This window comes from Astyanax mexicanus, chromosome 14 (genome assembly GCF_023375975.1).
Source record: "Astyanax mexicanus isolate ESR-SI-001 chromosome 14, AstMex3_surface, whole genome shotgun sequence".
NCBI lineage: Eukaryota > Metazoa > Chordata > Actinopteri > Characiformes > Acestrorhamphidae > Astyanax > Astyanax mexicanus.
The window spans coordinates 13242417-13266571 of NC_064421.1; the positions used below are offsets into that span (position 1 = coordinate 13242417).

Consider the following 24155-nt stretch of genomic DNA (forward strand, 5'->3'; position numbering starts at 1 on the left):
TACAAGCTTAACTGAAACCCTATGATGCATTTAATTACTGATTGTGTGTAGTTACTGAGTGTTATACCAGAGTTAGTTCAGACCCTGTGATTGGCTGAGAGGCGTTTTATGAGTGACATTATCAGCTGGTAATGCACTGTAACTGAAGCTCTCCATGTGTTCCTCCACCACATACAGGTAACCTAGCAATGATTCAGCGCTTACCAGCCAAACAACGCAGCTACAAACAGAGCAGTAATGGAACTATTTTAACATGCGGAGTGTTTATAACCAAACAGATCATATTTTTTCCTCTACTTTAACTTAAAATCTTTCAATAAACAGCGATAATGGAACTGTTAATTACACGTTATAGCACTCCCTCTTGTGTATTATTGCTTAATTATTGTCTCAGATTTAGTGTATCCTTCTAAATACTTTTGTCTCTCTTTCCTTTTTTATAATTATGAGCTTGTAATTCTATGTTTTGATTTTCTCACACTCCTCCAGCTAAATTCGCTTGCTCTAATCTTGATAAGTGGACTCCGGCTGGGTGGCAGATCTAATCACACCCATGCAGTGATTTAATCAGTGGTCACTTCTAACTGAAGCCCAGTGCAACGGTGACTAACAGATGACACAGGGTCTAGTTTATAATTCTTCTTTGAGTAATTTTGGCTAATAGGCCACAGCAGTTGTAATAAAATGACCACTGAATTATATACACCAGGGTTTATTGTAATACTGTTCCTCTTTAGCAGAGTCTGATCACATCCTGCCATTGTTTACTTTCTGAACAGCTGCTTAGGAAATACAGTATATTGTTTTTGGTTGTGTAAGTGTAGAAACAATTGCTCTTATAAGCTACTGTAAATACACAAACCTTTACTAAATGCACAAACACAGCATATCCTTACAAGTACACTGCTGAAAAATAAAATACAAATAAAATATTAACACCAACCTATCTTGATGCCTTTTGACCTGAAAAAAGGAAAAGATATACTGTATACAAAAACTAGATATGAACGGAGTCCTGCAGCGTTTTCTATTTCAATCATTGGAAAAATTACCTCACAAAGAGGACAGCAGTAAATTGTTTTAATTCATAACTTACCATTACCTCACCCAGAGTTTTAAATTAAGGTTAACTAACATTGTGATAAAATATGTAAATCTATAGCTTGTTTCACTGCATTAAGTTGTGTTAAGACAATTGCACACATTTTTGTTGGTTCATTATGACTATATATTATCATACAATCACAGCATTGCTTTGTCCTTCTCCAGCACTTTATTAGTGTTGTCTGAACACAGTGGTCACTGCTCACTGGGTATTTTTGGTTGGTGGGCTATTCTCAAAACATGTGTGACACAGAGGTGTTTAAACCCCCCAAATGTCCAAATCACTGTACCTGATACACTCATACACCCAGTCCAACAAACACTTACCACAACGTAAATGTTACTGTTGTGGTTTTAAATATGTAAGTTAAGCCTGAAGCAAAATGTTTCCAAGCTAAGAAAATATGTAACAGCCAGGCAAGTATAAAACCATTTCTAAATACATTCTAGAAAATATGAATTCTGGGAATCAGAATTAGAATCAAGTCTCAAAGATAGGTGGAATTAAATGGACTAAGATGGTCATATTTCCTTGCACTGAAACAAGGAAAGCCCAACACATAAAGCAGCTTTATAGGGCCATCTGCTGGACAACTGACACAGAATTGATTGCATTTGGTTTATTTTATGAAATGTAACTTTTAAACTATGTAAATAACTTTTAAATTGGCAAATAATCTGTACAATAGGTAAAGTATATACAATATACAATAATGAAGTATATAAATTTTATTCATTTTAATTCTGTTAGAAATGTCTTTTTCTAGCTGTAACGACACTTTCATTGTAATTTGGTTTTTACTTTTCCTTCTTTTAAATGTATTGTTTAATCATGTTTGAATCATGTTTTATTCATGCTTTATTCTTATTTTATTTGTATTTAAATTTTCATTTTTATAACCATAAATGGTTCTTTAAAGATGTATGTATGGACAGATATGTTTCTTTTTGCTCTGCTTAAATGTCTTTATCATACAACCCAAAATCAGAACTTTTGACAGAAATTGTTATTTGATTGCATACAGTATCATCCCAATAAATTTCATTTTGTCTGCTTATTGTTAATATACATCTTTTCCTGCATTTCAGGCCTGCAACACATCCCAAAAAATGTTGGATAGAGCAGTTATGGGGTAAAGAATTATGATGATTTCAAACAGGTGATGATAAGAGGTGATTATAATCATGATTTGGTACAAAAGCACTACCTGCAAGCCTTTGATTCGCAAAAATGTGCAGGGCATTACCAGCTTATAACAAATTTGTGAGAAAATAATTGTTTTACAATGACTTGCCCATTTATCTATCTGCAATGTATCCTATTTTTAAATCATTCAAAGAATTGGGAGGGTGCATAATGATTTCAGTGATTTTAGTATGTAAGGGCAAGGGCGCAAGCCTAAGCTTAACATCTGTGAATCTCGATCCCTCAGGCGGCACTGCATCTAAAAATCATTCAACATTAGCTGATTAAACCATACAGACAGGAGATTACTATAGGGAAATCTTTGCCAAACACTACAATCGAGAATTATATTTACAAATACTGCTTAAAACTCGTTAACCATGTTAACCATGTCCAGAAGCAGTGTCGAGTTTTCTGGGTTTAAAGGCATCTGGCATAGACCATTACCCAGTGAAAACTTGTACTGTGGTAAGATGATTGCTTTGAAAGAATTGGACGGCCTTGATTTTTGGACTAAACATTAAAAAAGGACAATACAGACTGTTATCAGTAACAAGTCCAAAAGCATCGATCTGTCATGGTATGGGGGTATATAAGTACACTTCTTTGATGCAGCAGAATACATTAAGATCTTAGAGCAATATATGCTGCCTTCAAGACCACATGGTTCATGCATTTTACTGTCTGCAATGAAATAAAAGTCAAGGTAAATGTAATTGATATTCTCATTAAGTCTGGGAATATTAAAAAGCTCAGCACACTGTTGTTGAGAGAGGCTAGTCATGAGGAACATCAAGACACGACTGTCCTCTTCACTGGACCCCCTGCAGTTTGCGTATCGTCCCAATCGCTCCACGGACGATGCCATCACCACTACTCTTCATCTCTCCCTCACCCACCTGGAGAAGAAGGACACTTACGTCAGAATGCTGTTTATAGACTTCAGTTCAGCATTCAACACCATCATCCCACAGAACCTCATCAGGAAGCTAAGCTCGCTCGGCCTCAACACCCCCCTCTGCAACTGGATCCTGGACTTTCTGATGGGGAGACCCCAGTCAGTCCGGTTCGGGGGCAGCACCTCCAGCACCATCACACTGAACACTGGGGCCCCCCAGGGCAGTGTCCTGAGTCCTCTGCTGTTCACCCTGCTGACTCATGACTGTGCTGCAAAACACAGTTCTAACAGCTTTATCAAGTTCGCCGATGATACAACCGTGCTGGGTCTCATCACCAAAGGCGACGAGTCAGCATACAGAGAGGAGGTGCAGCGGCTGAGAAGACTGGTGTACAGTCAACAACCTTCACCTCAATGTGGACAAGACAAAGGAAATGGTTGTTGACTTCAGGAGAGCACAACACACCCACTCTCCACTCAACATCGACGGGTCCTCTGTGGAGATTGTTAAGAGCACCAAGTTCCTTGGTGTCCACTTAGCAGATAACCTCACCTGGACCCTGAACACCAGCTCTACAGCCAAGAAAGCCCAGCAGCGTCTCTACTTCCTCCGGAAGCTGAGAAAGGCCCGTCTCCCTCCACCCATCCTCACACTCTTCTATAGAGGGACCATTGAGAGCATCCTGAGCAGCTGCATCACTGCCTGGTTTGGGACCTGCACCATCTCTGACCGCAAGACCCTCCAGCGTATTGTGAGGACAGCTGAGAGGATCATCGGCGTCTCTCTCCCCTCCATCACGGACATTTACACCACCTGCAGCATCCGCAAAGCAACCAGCATTGTGAATGACCCCACCCATCCCTCACACGAACTGTTCTCCCTCCTGCCTTCGGGAAGAAGGTACCGCAGCATCCGGTCCAGCACGACCAGATTCTGCAACAGCTTCTACCCCCAAGCCATCAGACTCCTCAACTGCAGAGACTGAACTGATGGTTTTTCTGTACATGCACACACACTCTTACCCCACTTACCCCAGAAAATGGAAAGCACTAAAAACCCTACTACCTCACTGGACTCTATTGCACACTGTGTAATAGAGGTAATTACTACCTCACTGGTCTTTTTTGCACACTTTTTGCACACTGCATAATTTGCACACTGTCTTGTTATTTATTATTCTTTGTCTGTATTGTGTTGTATTGTCTATCTGCACTTTTGTACTGTTGCACTATTGTTCTGTCTACACTGTGTTTATGTGCACCATGGTCCCTGGAGGAACGTTGTTTCTCTGTGTACTCTGTATATAGCTGAAATGACAATAAAAAACACTTTGACTTTGACTTTGACTTGACTTTGATCTGTAGCAACATGACTGTTGTTGTTCTAAACCTCCACAATGATTGAACTTTAACTTTAAACCACCAGAAGAACATAGTTGAGAAAGTTAAATGAGTTGCTAGACACGAAAGATCCCAGTTTCTCATGTCCTGAGCAGAATACTAAAATGAGGATTACATAGCCGACAAGCCTGTAATTATTAACTGTTAGCATCCTATCCTGAATTTAATCTGCATCATTAAAAAGCACCTCAACTGGAGATAAGCATCCAGTGCCATAGATGCAGCCATGGACAGCACACCTAAGAAGCTGCAGCTGAAGTCGCATGTGGGACTGATGGGAGGAGTGTCCCTCGTTGTTGGGATCATGATCGGATCAGGGATTTTCATATCCCCACAGACTGTTTTACTGAAAATCGGCAGTCCAGGTGCCGGCCTGGTGATCTGGGCCTGCTGCGGTCTTCTGACTGTGCTTGCGTCTCTCAGCTATGCAGAGCTGGGAACGGTCATCCGAGAGTCAGGAGGAACGTACATGTACATACTGCGGGCTTCAGGCAACCTGATGGCCTTCATGTTTGCCTTCACGTATGTTCTGGTTCTGAGGCCAGGTGGATCAGCTGCACAGGCTCTCATCTTCGCTAAGAACACTGTGGCACCATTCTATCAGGACTGTCCTCCTCCAGTGGTGGTGGTGAAGACGGTCGCTGCAGGTGGAATACTGCTAGTGGCAATAGTGAACTGCCTCAGTGTGCGCTGTGCCATGGGTGTCACAATGTGCTTATCCATATCTAAAGTTCTCACACTGGTGGTGATTGTGATTGGTGGTGTGTGGGTCCTTTCTCAAGGCTACACTGCCAGCCTCCAGAACACTTTTGAAGGGACGAATCTCAGCATTAGCATCATGGGAATGGCGTTCTATCAGTGTCTATGGTCTTACAGTGGCTGGAGCAACCTGAACTTTGTGACTGAAGAGCTCAAACGCCCGGAGGTAATAATTGCTAAGTCGACACACATACATTTTTTAAAGTATATTGTTTCTCCAAAATGCTTAGTTCACAAGAGAAGGAAATAAACCTTCTTTTATAACACTTTACAATATGGGTTTCAAACAACAGTACTTATGACAGTAATAAACATTGCTAAATGGTTACAAAATATCTCAACTAATTATTAATTGAAATTAGTTAAGACATTATTAAACATTACTTTATTGGAAAGCTTAATTTTTAATAAAAAATCATTAATTAAAACATTAGTTAAAAATGATGTGATGATTAATAATGTCTTAACTGTCAAATAATAAATAGTTGAGAATTCTGTCATAAGTACTGTTAACTAATGTACCCTTACTGTAAAGCACTTCTATTTGTCCATTCATCATGAAAGTCTGAAACAATAATTGTCACATTATTTCAAAAAGGCGAAATATGACAAATATAAAGATTTAAGCTTTTGTGGGGTAGCACAAAGTATACAATCATGGCCGAAAGTGTTGGAACCCCTGAAATTTTTTAATATATTGAAGCATTTCTCCCAGAAAATGACAGCAATTACACATATTTTGTTATATACGTACTTATTTCCTTTATGCATATTGGAACAACACAAAAAAACAGAGAAAAAAAATAAACAAAAGCCAAAAATAATAGAATTTAATGCAAAACTAAATTATTGGCACCCTCAACTTAATATTTGGTTGCAAATATTAACTGAAATCAGTTGCTTTCTATGACCATCAACAATCTTCTTCCACCTTTCAACTGGAATTTTTGCAAACTGCTCCAGGTCTCTCATATTTGAAGGGTATCTTCTCTCAACAGCCATTTTAGATCTCTCCACAGATGTTCAAAGGAATTTAGATCTGGACTCATTGTTGCACACTTTAGATCTCTTCAGTGCTTTGTTTCCATACATCTCTTGCTGCTTTTTGAAGTATGTTTGGGGTCATTGTCCTGCTGGAGGAACCATGACCTAGGACACAAACTCAGCTTTCTGGGTGACCCAAAATTCCTTGGTAATCTTAAGATTTTATGATGCCTTGTGCAAAGTCAAGGCACCTAGTGCCAAAGGCAGCAAACATTTTTGAAACTCCATCATATTTGACTGAGGGTAGTGTGTTATTTCCTTTGTAGGCCTCATTGCATTTTTCAGTAAACAGAGAAGGATGTGCTTTACCAAAAAGTTCTTTCTTGATCTTATCTGTCTACAAGACATTTTCCCAGAAGGATTTTGTCTTACTAATGTACATTTTGGCAAACTGTAGTCTAGCTTTTCTATGTCTCTGTGTCAGCAGTAAGCTCCTTCTTGGTCTCCTGGAATATTTAATTGAAATGTTGACGGATAGTTTGCGCTGACACTGATGCACCCTGAGCCTGCAGGACAGCTTATTTTTTGGGAAATTGATTGGCACTGCATATCCACCATCCAGACTATCCTGAATTGCAACTATTAATTGTGGTTCTCAAGTTCAGTTCTCTTCTTCTTTTTGCTTCTCTGTTCTCTACGCTTAGTGTGGCACACAGACACACAATGCAAAGACTGATTGAACTTCTTTCATTTTTATCTGGTTTAAGAAGTGATTTTTCTATTACCTGTTACTTGCTTTAGGTGTGTTTAATGAGCATCACAGTTTCTTTCCAAAATTTCCCAAAGTTAAAAATGTTGCTTACATATATTAAGGACAGTTGTTTTTTAGTCTTTTGAAGTCAAGTCTACCCTTGCAGACAGTGGAGAGAAAACCATCAAGTTACTGTTCAACCTAAAACTAAACTGTGCCACTGTGAGAGAATGTATTAATTTTTTAAGGACTCTCTATGAAAACAGGACATGCACACATCAATCAAAAACTGAACACATACATACCTATTAATGACTGACAGCTCTCTATAGCCAATAAAAGAAAACAAGGTTTTAAAAGTTTATGAATTATGTTCAATTACAGAACATTTATTAACATAACATTCAATAACATGGCATAACATTTCCCATCCCATAAGGTGCTACAAGTAATTAGCATTATTGTATTACACATTATGAACAAACAATACCTGTCAAATCAACATACCGTATATGTAATAGGTTTTCAGAATTATCATTTGCGTTTTTGTTCCCAGCGAGGGATCCAACAATACATCATCCCACTCAGTGGGCTGTGACATTGTCATTGCAAGTCTTGAAAAATCATGAACTGAAAAGTGGCCTGAGTAACACAGAAACTCTCTTTAAACCTGTCATTTATTATATGAACTGTGCAGAAATGTGAAATGTGCAGATTTAACTCAAACACATTTTAATCTTTTTCTCATCTATATCTTTTTTATCTAGTTAATTTTAGCTTACTGGTATGAAGATCTAATCACCATTGCAGACATCCCAAGTTACTGACTCATGAAATGGGTGTGAATTGGTGCCAGTATGGATTGACCATATTTCCTTGTTTTGAATACGCTACTGACAAATTAGATCACACGTGTCAAAAGCTCATAGAGTGTCCATGCATCTGATTACATAAAGCAGTTTTATGAGGACATCTGCTGGACTGGCAGGTTATTACAAGATACCAGCATGTAGTAGATTTTCTTCATGTTGATCTACAGCAGTTTACTGTACAATTACACCCAATGAACAGATGTGGAGCAAAGTATTAGGAAAGTCCTTTTAATCATTTAATTCTTATTGCTTTATCTGTATAACAGTGGGCACCTAGCGATGCAGTCTGCTGATACAACCGTTAGTGAAAGAATTGGTGATTGTAAAGAGCTCACGCCAACACTCCAGCATTGCATTGGAATAGGATGCACCGCTGATATCAGCCAGCTGGGGAAATTTCTTTCACCCTTAGCTGTGAGTGGTATTATTAAAAAGTGATTTAGGAACCATAGTGCCTATGGATTTGCTGTAGAATAGTATGTTATATAATCTCCTGTATTATGTACTGTGTAGATCTCCTGTTACCTTTGTCCATATAGTGAATGTAGATCTAAACATTTATTGTTGTGATATTTCTAAATATTAGTTTAGAAATATCACACTATTAATTTATGTCCATTAGAGGTGGGCGATATGGCTCTAAAATAATAACACAATATTTCATGGTATTTTCACGATAACGATACTTTTGGCAATATGACAAAACACTAAATTAGAATTATTTAAAATGTTATTAATGCATGCAATATGATATGGCTAACTGAGATATTTAAAAAAACTATTTTGTCAGATTTGTAACAGAATCTAGTATTATTAATACCCAGGATTAAAGTAAAATAAATGATACTGGGCACATAGAGTCTCTCTCTAGTAGATATTTAATGGGTAATTAGAGCAGTGTGAATTTTTCTTTTGCTAAAAACGGCAAAAAAGTAGTACCCTGATTTGATAATTAGGTAATTAGGAGTGAGTGATATGGCACGATATTCCAGGGTATAATATCGTTCACGATATTCAATATTTTCTGCGATATTATCACGTACGATACGATATGGCACACTCCTAATGTCATTCATGTTAAATGACACTATGTTGCCAAAAGTATGTGATTGCCTGCATTATGTTTGGTAATGGAAGGCTTGGATGGAGCTGCTCCATGAATCACTCTATGCTCTACACTTTTTAAGCTAGTCTAAAGGCCACATAAAGTTTGGATGTCTGTAGAGATTGCATTATGCTGCTCATCATCTGCTGACCCCACTCGTTATTTTACACTGCTTTCATTTCCATTTGCTTCCACTGTGTTATAATATCATTGACAGTTGGCTGTGGAATATTTGTTAGTGAGGAAATTTCATTAATGGCTGAGAGCTCCTAAGAGTGATGCATTCTTTCACTAATGTTTGTAGAAGCAGTCTGCAGCATGTCTAGGTGCTTGGTTTTGTACTCCTGTGACCATGGAACTGATTGGAACCTGAGTTTAATTATTTAGATAGAAGGATGCATGAATATAGTGTTGGTAATATAGTGCATGTTTAAAAAGACATGTCATGGAGTATCCTGATACGTGTATAATGAAATAATTGTGTGCCAAAAAAGCACTAAATGTGTTACCACTAACATGTTGTGTTTTTTTGTTCTATAAACACCATGTTTTATCCCATTTTACAAGGAATATTGATGTGGTCTACTGTTGTAAACCTCTATAATTTCATAACACTTTAACTAAAAGTCTCAACCACACAGATGAAGTGGAGCAGAAGAAGTTAAATGAGTTGCTAGACACAGAAATTCAGCTTTTCAAAAGCTGAACAGTAAGCCTTCACAGGCCCACAACGGTGAACAACAGGGCTTACGCACAGCCTACAAACCTGTAATTATTAACTGACATAAGTGAAGGAGTGACACAGCCTACTGTAGCATCCTATCCTGCATGTGAATTCAGTCATAGAAGATATTTACTCAAAAGAAGAAGCGTTTTCTGAAATGGGAACAGACATGGACAGCACACCTCAGAAGCTACATCTGAAATCTGAGGTCGGGCTGGTTGGCGGAGTGTCCCTCATCGCTGGGGTCATGATTGGATCAGGAATTTTCATATCACCTCAGACTGTGTTGGTGTATGTTGGTAGTCCAGGAGCTGGCTTACTGATCTGGGCTTTTTGTGGTGTGCTGTCCATGCTGGCGTCTCTCTGCTATGCTGAGCTGGGAACAGTCATCCGAGAGTCTGGAGGGGAGTACATCTACATACTGCGGACTTCAGGCAACCTTTTGGCCTTTGTTTTTGCGTTCACGACTATTGTGGTTACAAGGCCAGCTGGCATTACAGGACAGGCACTCGTTTTTGCCCAGAACGCTGTGGCAGCCTTCTATCAAGACTGTCCACCTCCGGCGGTGGTGGTAAAGGCTGTTGCTGCTATTGGAATTCTGTTTTTAGTGACTGTAAACAGCCTGAATGTCCGCTATGCCATGGCAGTCACAGTGTACCTAATGGCCACTAAATTGTTCGCACTGGTGGTGATTGTGATTGGTGGGATGCTGGTTCTTATTCAAGGCAACACTGCCAACTTCCAGAATACTTTTGAAGGAAACACTCCCAGTATCAGTGCCATTGGGATGGCTTTCTATCACTGCCTATATGCGTATGATGGCTGGAACAACCTGAACTCTGTTACTGAAGAGCTTAAACGTCCTGAGGTAATATAATATAATATAATTAATGCATTTTTAAATTATAAACTATGTTGGAACTGTTGTCTGTAATGAGTTTTTTGGTGTCAGTTTCTGACAATAGAACCTGACAACCAATATTCTTCATTGCAGGTTTACCCTAATTATTTTTTTATTTATTAGTGCCACCATGTGGAGTAATGAAGCAGTACTTTTTTCGTAAGTAAAATTTGAGGGGGCGAGTCTCAGGGAGTTTAGAGTGCCTATGTTTCAATAAAAAAAATATCCATATGTACATTTGCTATATATTGAAATTATACTTTATATTATGATATGGATATAGTGTCCCACCCCTATTGGCTAAGCTTTTTTATCATGAGTGAATATGTACTGTTTCTAACATTTCTTTTTTGGTTTTCTGCTTTATACTTGTCTACTTTACCGCCAATGGCATTTTTGTTGTTAATGTGCATAAACAAATACAGCAACCTAAGAAACAGCTGAGTAGTCAACTGTTTAAGTTTGGTCCCCAAACTGTTTAATGAGAGTACTATTATTATGGTGGCATACAGAGCAAAAACATCTACAGTAAATGTATCTATACTACTGCCCATTTATTGTGTACTGCATAATATCCATGTGTTACAGTGAACAGTGCCATCATTAGTGACACTGTCCTCCAGACTATCCCCCGTTCAGTCTATTCTAAGAGCCTGTTTTTCCATGTTTTCAGCAAACTCCCACCTGGAGGAGTCTTTGAGGTCGTTCTTAAGGCTGAGCAGTGGTTTGAATTTTGTGGCAAACCCACTGAGGTCATTCCTACTGGTGTGTATAATTTCTGACACACCTATGCTTACATCTTGGTCAGTTGTTCTCTGTGATGGATTGCCTGCTATTGCTGAATTAAGCTGGCCTTATTCCTTAACAATATACAAAACCTTTGATGTGATTCTGACAGTGTCTCACTGTATGTCTCTGGTTCATTTAGTCTTATTTTTCAGCCTCATGCAGACCAGTATTAGTGGCATTGACAATTCTTTGTTCTTCACTGGCAGCAACTGCTGATGTGTACCTCAGCTAAATGCTAAATCTAGACTCAGTAGCTTTTTTTAGTTTTTGCTTCTGCACAGAAACCAAGAAACAAGAAAACTGGACAAGAAAATAGTGTGTAGCCTGCTGAACCAATATTCAGGATCCCTTCATGATTATTTATGATGCCTATAATGAGATTAAATGTGTACAGGTTCTTATGCTTTCTTGATCACCATGTGGACAAAAGTATTGGGAGGGACACCTTCTCATTTGTTAGTTAAGGAGCTTTAGGTCAGCAATTCTCAAACATTTTCAGTTGGTGCCCCCATTTGTGGATAGTAGGTGCCACTGTGGCCCTAATCCCCCACCCTACTTGAGATAAAAACTCTGTGTTTTTTATATTTTTTATTAGGCACAAATAAAAATGACCAAATCCAATAATGATAAATAGACATAATATATAGAACATTATATATAGAAGAGATTCAACCTGTAATATTTTTCCCTCCCTCCCCCTAGCATCCCATTGCGGCCTTCCAGACCCGCTGCTTTAAACCTGTCTAGCCCATGCAAGGCCTTAGGCATGGTGCCAATAGATTAATGCTTATCTCTGTGTGCATTTGCATATCTGTCTCAGCAAAAGGTGCAACTTAAAGTAGTCACATTTATTTGATTTATTATTAGTGTCCACAAACATTTGGTTGTATAATGTCATATACTTCCAGCACTTTAACCTCATTATCAGTGTTTCAGTTTAAAATGGTGTTGTAACACACGGTGAAAAGCTTATTGTATCTGGAGCGCTTTGCGAACACCAAGGGAAGATTGGGAAGCCATAGAGCACAACAGAGCTTATTTTTACTAGTGTTGTAGTCAAGACCAAGACTTTTTTGTAGCCGAGTCCAAGTCAAGACTGAAACTGGGAAAAACCCAAGACCGAGATCAAGTTCAAAACCCAGACCAGATTAAGTTTTAAAAATTCAAATTCAAATTCATTCTAAAATGTAAAAAAAAAAAACAATCATAATTTGCCCTTAGGTATTAAGCTATTAATTGTAAACCAGAGGCTGTAATGGACTGTTGGTGACAGTTTGGCTTTTTGATGTAGGTTATCATATATTGTGGTATTCCACAGGGTTTTACTGTAGGACCAATGATAAATGACATGATTTTAAGAACCACTGGTGTAAAACATCTGGATTTCTCTACCTTTACTGCTTAAACCCTGCCTTCTTACTTTTTTGCTTACTTACTTATTTATTATTGTATTTGTGAGAAATAAATTAAAGTTGGGAATACTTGAAGCCTTTTGTACTGTTGAATTTATAAAACATGTTAAGGAATTGTGCTTTGTCGCTTCCATGTTCTCAAACTCATTAATTACTAACTATGAAGAAAAATATATAGATTATTTTATATATCATGTTGATCCATAGATGTTAAAAGGGAAAGGTGGACTCTATTTGTGTTTGGCCACACAAAAAATTGCATGAATCCTTTTTCTTTTTGTGTATCTGTCAATATTCCATTTCTTTATCATTTTATTACCAACACTGTAATTAGTAGTGTTGATTGAGTTAGATTGAGTTGAAGTTAAGTGTGAAGTTTAACCATAAGCACAAGTGTGTGCAGTGCTGCAGCAAATCCTGAAGGCTTTTGTACCACCCCTTTTATGGCCACCCACAGATTAGAGAACGGCTGAACGCACAAGATTAACCTTAAATAAGAAGCAACAAAGGGTTTCGGGCTGGGACTAAACGTGCTGAGGAAACCAGGAGCAGACCATTTTTCTTACGGAATGCCAGACATTTTTTAACTGATGCTAAACTTTTATGGAGGAATAAACCGGTTGCTGTGTGGCTTTTTGTGCTCTGGATGTCCCGTCTTCTGTGGGTCCAATTGAACTTGCTGCTGCTGTTGAAAACGTGGTATCTTTGTATTTTTGTCACGGTCTGTGCAGGAATACTTTGTAGCTTGTTGTAAATCAATATTAGTTGTCATGAGACATTTGTCTGTTAGTGCAGATTAAAATCATGCTGTTACTTATAAGTACTTTGTGAGACATTTATATCAAAGCAAATGAATGCCTTTAAGAGAGTTTAGATTAGTTTTTTTTTTTTTTCAGAAAAGAAATAAATATTGTGCTGTAAACTGAGCGTTCATAAAAAGTAGTTATTAAATAACGAGAGCTTGTCATAAAAAGCTTTTCAAAGTGTGAGTGTATTTGAACCTCTGCCCTTTTACAACATATTAACTTCATGTTTTAAAATAATGTGTGGAGAAAGTTAAATGAACAGCTGGAGAGCTAGAAACTGAGCTTCTCTTGTCCTCAGCAGAAAACTGAAGTGGAGTATTGAGTGGAAGTTCGGCCTACAAGCCTTTAAGCCTGCAAGTCTGTAATTACTGACTGTCCATTGCAGGAGGAGCTCAGTGTCCCCAGTAGCATCTTTTTGACACTGAAATCCAGTAGAGTCTGTAGAAAAAAGGCTAGATTTTTTGGAACTCGGAGACTAAGAGTTTTCTACAATGGGAGAAGACATGGACGGCAAACCTACAAAACTACACCTGAAATCCGAAGTAGGACTGGTTGGAGGAATATCCCTGATTGCTGGGGTCATGATCGGATCTGGGATTTTCATGTCTCCTCAGACCGTCCTGCTGAACATTGGGAGTCCTGGTGCTGGCTTGGTGATCTGGGCCTGCTGTGGCCTGTTGGCTATGCTAGCTTCTCTCAGCTATGCTGAGCTGGGTACAGTCATCCGAGAGTCTGGAGGGGAGTATATCTACATACTGCGGACCTCAGGCAACCTGATGGCCTTTGTCATGGCTTTCACATCTATAGTTGTTGTAAGGCCAACCAGCTTGACTGGAGTGGCTCTCAGCTTTGCCCAGAACGCTGTGGCACCCTTCTACTTGGAGTGCCAACCTCCAGTGGTGGTGGTGAAGTGGGTCGCTGCTATTGGGATCCTGTTTTTGACCATAGTGAACTGCCTAAATGTACGTTCCTCCGTGGCTCTCACAGTGTTCTTCATGGTGGTGAAATTCATTGCACTCGTGGTTATTGTGATTGGCGGTGTCGTGTTACTCGCTCAAGGTAACACTGCCAACTTCCAGAATTCTTTCGAAGGAACCAATCTCAACCTTAGTGCCATAGGAATGGCGTTCTATCAGTGTCTGTGGTCCTACGATGGCTGGAACAACCTGAACTATGTAACAGAAGAGCTCAAACGGCCTGAGGTAATCAATTTAAAACTTGTAATATAGAATATACTCTATATGTATTTATAAGTAACTGTGTATAAAAATTCTAAACTTTGGGTTTCCTAAATGGTTCAGCACTCTCTCCATATTAAGAGGTTTCCTAATGTTTAGATGCTCATGGGAAACTGGGCCCAGATGAATAGATGAATCAAATTCCATTTGAACAAAACACTATAATGTACAAATATCACCTTTCATTTGAAGCAAACTTCCTTATAGCACTCTAATCTATATTATTGAGACTATGGGTCAGTTTTCTGAAAAGGGATTAAGCCTTGTTGTAAACTATATTGCCCTGTCAATGGTAAATCTCCATTCAAAATGCTGTCCAAACCTAGGCTTAATTCCTGTCTGAGAAACTGCCCCTGTAAGTAACTGTATGATTTAGGGTCAGTGTTTCACAAATTTAATGCATGCACAAAAATATGGATGTAAAATATTGATGATTCAAATTTAAAAGGTTTTAAACTCTAATTGTTCGCAACATCAGGTTTGTTTGTGTTTAGTGTTTAACCTGGTAGAGCCTGTATTAAATATTACACTTAATTTCTTTACAGTTTTATAGGCCCCATAATTGAACCCTGTGGAACTCCATGATTCACAATAGCTTTTATATTAGTAATAAAAGGATTCTAGGGGTGCCATGTAGACTCTACTTACTCTACTCAGTACATTGTTTCATACTCCTGTTATTTCCTTCAGTTGCAACTTGTGTCAGTATGTATACTGCATTTACAAGAAACAATAATCAATAATTTGCAGATTGCAAAGTGGATAAGGCCCACATAGTAGCCCCCCCCCCAGTAGGTGGTACCTGAAAGTTTTGGTTTGATCATTGCTGGTACATTGCTTTAAAAATTTGAAAAACACGTATGTATGCTATCATTAGTATTTAGTTGCAATGACAAATGAACAGAACTACACTGAAATATATATTTCACCATGTATTTTACATATGATAATTGTACCTACAGTATTCCAAAACTGTGAAACATCTTCTCTGAATCACCATCCATTTATAATTTTTCATATTATCATATTATAATCCTTTAATTACAGGCTTACTTGTGTACTTAATAGGCTCTAGTACTTTTTTTAAATGAAGATTTTCTATGTTAATTCTACAGTGTCAGAAACATTGCTTACATAATTGCGTCCTCCTGAATGCTCTAGGTCATTATATGTGAGATTATTGATGTGGTGGAGACTGTTGCCATAGTGAGGTGCCTTTCTCTTACCCCAGTTACTATGCTTTCCACGTGGGCTTTGCTTTCAGCGTGTTTTTTAGAGCAAGGTATTTAAATGAAACTTGGTGGTGGTGGGTGGTGGGTTTCTTTTTCCAGCCAGGACACACTGGATCCACAAACGGGTCTGTAACCATTTAAGTGGAGAACAAAATGAATGGTCCTGGCAAAAACAAAGAGAGAAAATGTGCTGATTTATTTTCCACAAATGCATTACTCATTTACAAATGTAGGTGTTCCGAAGAGTTCGTTGACTGATGCAATGGAAGAAACATGTTTGGTTCCATGAAGAACGCTAATCCTTTATTAGTCCCATATTGAGGAGTTTACATTGTTACAGCAGCATAGGTATATTTAATGTTTACATTAAAATTTACAAGAAAAATCTGAATTGCAAATGCAGGTATATTTAAATATTAGATTCTGTATTTTGTAGGTGTGTGTTGGTTGTAGGTGTATAATGTAGGTGTGTGTATGGTCCACTGGGATCAGTGCTGGTAGTACTAGGAGCCAAGCTGTTTATACAGTCTGACAGCAGCAGGAATGATGGACCTGTGGTTTGTGTTCCATTACAGACTTTGAATAAAGCAGTAATAGAAATGTCTGAGTGTACCCTGCACAAGGCACATCACAATGCTCATTGCTATCTTAGACACAGACAACAGTCTATTTTCATGTTTCCTTGCACCTGTATTGTTTAATTAGCAACCGAGCTTGTAAATGGATCTACGATGATAGATGTGGTGGTCTTGAAATAAGGTGTGTTTATTTTTGGCGTGTTTGGCTAGGGCTTAAAGGGAATGGCAAGTGACATGCTGATTTATTTTACGTTTATTTATTTCAAGTTACGCCCAAAACACACCTATGATTAAGAAAATTAGTTTTTCACCCCTTCCTTCCAAAAAGAGATTCAGACAATTAAAAAAAAGGACCGATTGAAACATAGCTTTTTTCCTCAGGCTGTGAAAGCTATTAAACCTTCCCCATTCTGAAGAATATCCAGAGGAGCTAAAGACAATTGTCCATTTTGATGGACATTCTCAGGGAACTCCCCCTTCCCCCACCCCTTTGCACTCGCCACTTTAAACAATATTATTTATTATTTTCCTCAGTATTAATATATTGTCCTGAATTATTTTATTGATATGGTAATAATATATATATGTATATATATATATATATATATATATATATATATATATATATATATATATATATATATATATATATATAAATATGTAAATCATATTTTTATGATTTTTTATTAAGTTTGTTATTGTAAACGCTGCCTTAGAGAGAGGGCGCTAAAACTGCATTTCACTGTTTTAACATTGTTTTTTCAGCGACAATAAACTATTCTATTCTATTCTATATGTCTTTTTCATGTTTGAAGCCGCAAAAGGTGTACTTTTCCCATTGTTATGATAGATAAGAGACACCAACATGCCCTAAATCAAGCTGCAGTTAAAAAAAAAAGTGTTGGCTAACTTTTTGTGTTGAAGGAGGCATGTGCTAATAGTTACCTTCCCTGTGTTGTGGCATCACCATTAAATTATGAAAGAAACACCTCATAAATTATTAAATATGGGTGTCCCACATTGTTGGGGTTCCACATACCCCAACAATAAATGTTTTAGCAGGAATAGCAGTTTATATACTGCTATTCCATAACTTTTTGCATGTCAGTGTCCTTTAACAGCTATGTTCTCGTAGGTGTAAAATCATTTTTTTCACCTTTGGAACTTATCATCGCATGATTCTGCAGTGTGCTGTACATGTACAGCACTGAGGTGTTTTGTTGGCACCCTACTGTTCAGTTATTTTCCACAATAAAAAGCCATGTATTATAATGCCACAACTGATGCCTCATGCATTCATACAGTTTGCAGGTTTATCTTTTGAGCAGAGATAAAGAGGCATGACAAGTAATAAAGACCAACTGCGATAATGAACACCGACAGGCTGTAAAAGTTACTAATAAACAGAAAAGCTCTGTACTTAGCGTCCCAGCGTGCTCAGTTTGTATCATTTCTGTTGCTGGGGGGCTTGTAAAGTGTTTTAGCTTGTACATTTTTAGCTTGTAGCTCGGCACCATGAAAAAGCAAGAGTATGAAAAGTTAAACCTGAAGAGGGAGGTGGGCCTGATCGGCGCGGTTTCTCTGGTCGCTGGCACTATGATAGGGTCGGGGATTTTTATGTCCCCACAGTTTGTGCAGGCTAACATCGGGAGCCCGGGAGCGAGCTTGATCATCTGGTCTGTGTGCGGCCTGATAGCCTTGGGTGCTGCCTTATCCTATGCTGAGCTGGGCACCATCTACAAAGAATCTGGTGGTGACTTCATCTACATTCTGAGAATCTACGGACCCTTCCCAGCGTTCCTTGTGGCGTACACCTTCATGATCGTGGTGAGGCCATCAGGAATATCGGCCATCGCCCTGAGCTTTGCTGAGTATGCTGTGGCTCCTTTCTACCCGGGATGCACCCCACCTACGCTGGTAGTGAAGTGTATCGCTGTGGCTTGCATTTTGGTGGTGGCTATAGCCAACATCATGAACGTCCGCTTTACCATGGCCGTTCAGGTCGTGTTCCTGGTGGCTAAAGTTGTGGCTCTTATAGTGATTGTGATTGGAGGGATCGTGAAAATGGCTCAAGGTTCAATGGAAAGCCTAAGCAGTACAGATATTGCCTTTGAGGGCACAAATTTGGGGGTCAGTACAATTGGAATGGCGCTGTATCAGGGCCTGTGGTCTTATGCAGGGTGGTACAACTTAAACTTTGTGACAGAGGAGGTGAAAAAGCCAGAGGTGAGATATGGGTACCATTGTTTTGCACTCGTGATTTGAATATGATTTTGTTTTATCATCTGCTTAGTAGCACCAAATGATGGAAATTTCTACAAAATTTCTCCCGGGGTTCATGGGTGGTGGTGGGGATATATCTTGAAAAATATCTTATTTGAGTGATTTTTATAATCTAACCTGTAGTTCAGGAAATATTTGCACTTATCTTTTAATTCCATCTCTTCCTGAAAGGTAAACCTACCCAGGGCTTTGATGATTGCCATCCCAATGGTAACTGTCCTCTACCTGCTGGTCAATGTAAGTTATCTAGCTGTCATGACTCCCAGAGAGCTGGCAGTTTCCAGTGCTGTGGCTGTTACATGGGGGTAAGTGTCCATGCTTCTAAAAGGATTAATATCTAATACTCATCTGAGACAACACTGTAATACTATAGTTTATTTAAGTTCTGCACAATAATGCAATTTAAAAGTACATTTTATATTATGATTTTTACAATCTTTACATTTTTTTACAATCATGCAACATGAATACAACTATGCATGGGCACATTGCGATAAAAAGTCTAAAACAATATATTTTGCACACCTATCACTTTCCTTTATATTGTTGGTGAGCACCTCTGGTCCAGGAAGTCCAGATTCCTTTGTATTTTTTTTTACAAACACACCTAATTTAACTTACCTGCCAATTGTTAGGTTTAATAGCAGGTGCTATTTTCAATTGTTCGTAACAAAAGTAAAAAGCCCATATTCAGTAGTAAAAATAATAAACAAACATTAGCTGCTTTGATGGTGTCTAACCTGTTTCTGGTGTTTTTTTTATAACAGGAATAAGGTGCTGGGAGGCTGGGGCTGGGTGATGTCCGTTGCAGCAGCTCTGTCATCCTTTGGGTCTCTGAATGGATCGTTCTTCAGTGGAGGACGAGTCTGCTTCGTAGCTGCCAGAGAGGGACATATGGTAGGATACAAAACTATTTAAATAAAACAAATAGTTCAACAATTGTTGTATTTGGTTATTCAGTTATTTTAGGTGCCAGGCAAATATGAATACATAACGAATAGATAGCTAAATACCGTACAATTAACATAGATGGAATATATATATATATATATATATATATATATATATATATATATATATATATATATATATATATATATATATATATATATAGCTCTGAAAAATAAGTGACCACTTAAAAATGATGAGTTTATTTGATTTTCCCAAATTGAAATCCTCTGGAATACAAGAGGAAGATGGATGATCACAAGCCATCAAACCAAACTGAACTGCGTTCAACTGAGTTTTTACATCAGGAGTAAAGCAGCATAAAGTTATCCAAAAGCAGTGTGTAAGACTGGTGGAGGAGAACATGTCAACATGCATGAAAACTGTGCTTAAAAACCAGGGTTATTCCACCAAATAATATACTTTATGGATATGAACTTGTTTTTTCTTTGCATTATTTGAGGTCTGAAAGCTCTGCATCTTTTTTGTTATTTCAGCCATTTTTTTCATTTTCTGCAAATAAATGCTATAAATGACAATATTTTTTTGGAATTTGAGATAAATGTTTTCTGTAGTTTTTGGAATAAAACAGCAATGTTCATTTTACTTAAACATATACCTATAAATAGCAAAATCAGAGAAACTGATTCAGAAACTGAAGTGGTCTCTTATTTGTTTCCAGAGCTGTATATGTGGCACATGAAACCTTAACCTTATCTGGGATTAATCAGTGTAATGAACATTTAAATGAAAAGATTAATGTGTTCATAAAATGAATATATGTATGTTTATATTGTATAAATATTATCCTGAACAATTTCCTCCAGTAGTGACAATAAAATAGTATTACATGTATATAAATTAAGCTAAATAAATAGATATTTTGTTTATAAAGAAAAAAAATCTACTTTTGGAATGATTTTGTCATTTTGACTGGGTCTGACCACAAGGGTTAAGGATGTTAATAACAGGGTTGTGAATTTGATAGTGCAGTCCAACATGATGCTACTGTTGAGACCTTGAGCAGAACCCTTAAGGCAGGGGCCACATTTCATCCATGTGTCCAACACAACTCTTGTTCAGCAATTTTTTTCTTTTCTGCATTTTCAGCCTGATATCTTGGCCATGGCTCATGTTCGACGCCTCACTCCATCTCCAGCTCTCATCTTCACCACTGTTATCTCCCTCATTGTGCTCATCCCTGGAGACTTCGAGGGAATAGTGAACTTCTTCAGGTAAACACAAAACACACAGCATGTGCTTCCTCCTAAAATGCAGGGTCAATACATTCTTTATACATTTAGATTTGCTTAGGGGCTACACTGATGTGCCAAAAGTCATGGGAGAAACATGTAAATTGATCATGAAATATTAATGGAAAGGGACAGGTTGCGAAGTTGTGAGGTGTTATCTTGTTGGATGAAGGTCTTCTAGTGAGTGCCATATCGATGGGATATTTAATTTCTTAAGTTGTGTGGGCATTTAACATTCCTCTATTCACAGAGTCAGTTGTTTGAACAGGAAATGTTATAGCATTGTTGTAGGTTTATCGTTTCAGTCCTTTTTTAGACAGAACAGGGCTCAAGTTGAACTTCATCACCAACAATGCAGCTGTTTTAATGATGTGATCTTTTCTCCAACCAATGAAATCATCCCGCATCACGTAAATCACTTTATGGAGTAATTTAGCTTCATAAAACTTAATGGCTGTTGTGTAAATGAAAGAGGAGACTGAAAGTATGGGAGAATGCATGCCAAAATCGATGATAGGGGTTGTTATTATAAAGGATCAATGGTGCAATAAAAACCAGCCAATCATTAGGCTGAACTTTAAATTTTATTGACAGACCAGCAGTGTAAATGCATTACACATTATATGGACAAAAGTCTTGGGAAACCTCTTTATTCATTGTTTCTTCTTAAATCAAGGGTATTAAAATGGTTTATTCTGCTTTTGTTGGAGTAACTCTCTCTACTGTCCAGGAAAGATATTCCAATAGATTGTGGAGCACTGCTGTGAAGATTTGATTGCATTCAGTCACAAAAACATTAGTATGGTCAGGATGTTGAATGATCACATCCCCATCTCTTTCCCAACTTCCCAACTTATTCCAAAAGTATTGGATGGTGCTCCATCATTTCAAAGAACACAGTTGCTTCACAGCTCAATGTTAGATGTTTTTATAGCCCTTAAACCCTTGCCTAATATTTTGTATGGTGACAACATGTTCATGTTTATCTGCTACATATAGAGTTCTATTCTATTGGCATGTTTGTGTTTTAGCAACAGCTGCAACCTAAAGGAGCTGAATGCGTTCATTAGAACAGCATTTTGGATGTATAATGTATTTTTAATAGACTTTTCTGTGGTACAAATCATGTTGAATGTTTAATCCTACATATTACTACTGACTACTGATTCAATAATAAACAACAGGGTTAAATTCTCAGTTTAGTATGATGTTATAATCCTGTATGTCCTTTAAAATAGTTGGAACTTGCTGTTCTAAACCCACTTTATCTTTCCGCCAGTTTCACAGCCTGGTTCTTCTATGGCGTCACATTATCAGGACTTCTTTACCTAAAAATCAAGAAACGTGATCTTCCTCGTTCATACACGGTAAGAGATATCATTTTAAATATAGCAAAAAGCCTGTTTAGACCGGGTCACTTCATGTGAATAGTATCTGGACTGTTTTTTAAAGATTTTTAACCACACTTTTTTGCACTTAGCAGTCAGGTGCATTTCCATGCATTTTAAACTGTGATTTTATGTACACTATGTAACTACACAAATGTTAGTTTACAAATTATAATAGTGAAAATACAAGTACAGATTTTATTTTATAAGTTCTCAAATTAAACACAAAAGTACAGATTTTATTTAATAACATCTTGCATTACAAGATATAAGTACAGATTTTATTTTATTTTTAATGTAAGTTTTTACATTAAAAAACACAATATCTTTAAGTTATCAGATCAGGTCTTACAAGTTTGCCAGTTTTCCAACATAATTATCCAGCATAATATATAAATACATCTTGGGTGAATTTACACTTGTATTTTACACTTGTATACTCAAAAAAGTGAGAAGATATAAATGGATTTAAAGATATGGTCTCAAAGATGTAATAAAAGTTGTTTCGCTCTATAATTACATTACATATTATAACAAATAACAGATAATAGAGAAGCAATAGCCAACTGCCTCTTTTTACAACTATCTCAGGTCCCCATTATTATCCCCTTCCTGGTCCTGCTGGCAGCAGTGTTCCTCGTTCTTGCTCCCATCATCGACAACCCTCAGATCGAGTACCTGTACGTGACCCTCTTCATCCTCAGCGGAGTTCTGATTTATGTTCCATTCATTCACTACAAACTGTGTCCCGGATTCCTGAACAAACTCACAGTCTTCCTCCAGCTCTTCCTGGAGGTGGCGCCAGCTGATAAAAACCTGTGAGGTTCCAGGACCTTCTGGTTTGGGAGACATTTCTTGTCCCAACTTTGTAGTAACACTGAACACTGTAGCAGTTAAAAAAAGCTCCATTTTTGCTGTTTTTAATTTTGTTTACATAATATGAATCTGAACGTAGTTCTTTATGTTGTATTAAAATTGTATAATGAATGCAATCCAATTGAAATGCTCCAAAATTTGGAATAACTTGGAATAAAATCTTTTTCCATTGACTTTTATTTCAAGAAGGTTTTGTCCTTTAACTACCATTTAGTTGCCATTTAGGAAATATAGTGTTTTTGCAAGAAGGTGGAGATATATTGAAGTTGAGTTCATAGCAATGAACCTTGATCTAGAAACATTTTGGGGTCATTTAGTTGAGTAGCACTGTTGACCGACTGTAGCAGTAGAAACATTGTGGCACTAGTGAAACTACACATGTCAGATTACACAATGTTTTCTGTTTTCTATTGATAAAATTTGAACTGTTTTTTGATGTCTGCATTTGTGTGTCTCCTTAAATAATCACATTTTAAATAATCACATTTTCACTTAAACATATTAAAAATAACAATGGTGCTCATTATCCAGCACTTAAAATCAAGAATGGCTGGGATGTAAACATATTAAACATCTAAATACTAAAAAACTGGTGCTTGCCATCAGCAGCCGGAGTCCGAGACAAAGAGCACAACTGGCCCTGCTTTTTCTGGGTGGGGAGATGGTG

At 37.7% G+C, this 24155-nt stretch overlaps 1 protein-coding gene across 4 annotated transcripts; it reads left to right on the forward strand.

The window, feature by feature from the left end:
* Window positions 1–4792: 4792 nt before the first annotated feature.
* On the forward strand, window positions 4793–23661 carry zmp:0000001267 (b(0,+)-type amino acid transporter 1). Of its 4 annotated transcripts, none has more exons than XM_022673137.2 (6): window positions 4793–5514; window positions 19195–19328; window positions 19791–19920; window positions 21082–21206; window positions 22504–22591; window positions 23204–23661. In XM_022673137.2, exons 1-6 carry the CDS (start codon window positions 4816–4818, stop codon window positions 23432–23434), a joined length of 1407 nt encoding a protein of 468 aa, XP_022528858.2. In that variant the 5' UTR covers window positions 4793–4815; the 3' UTR covers window positions 23435–23661. The 4 variants fall into 4 exon arrangements, with proteins under 4 accessions (XP_022528858.2, XP_022528857.2, XP_022528856.1 ...); XM_022673136.2 differs by lacking the exon at window positions 4793–5514 and adding an exon at window positions 9904–10652; XM_022673135.2 differs by lacking the exon at window positions 4793–5514 and adding an exon at window positions 13379–14894.
* Window positions 23662–24155: the final 494 nt, after the last annotated feature.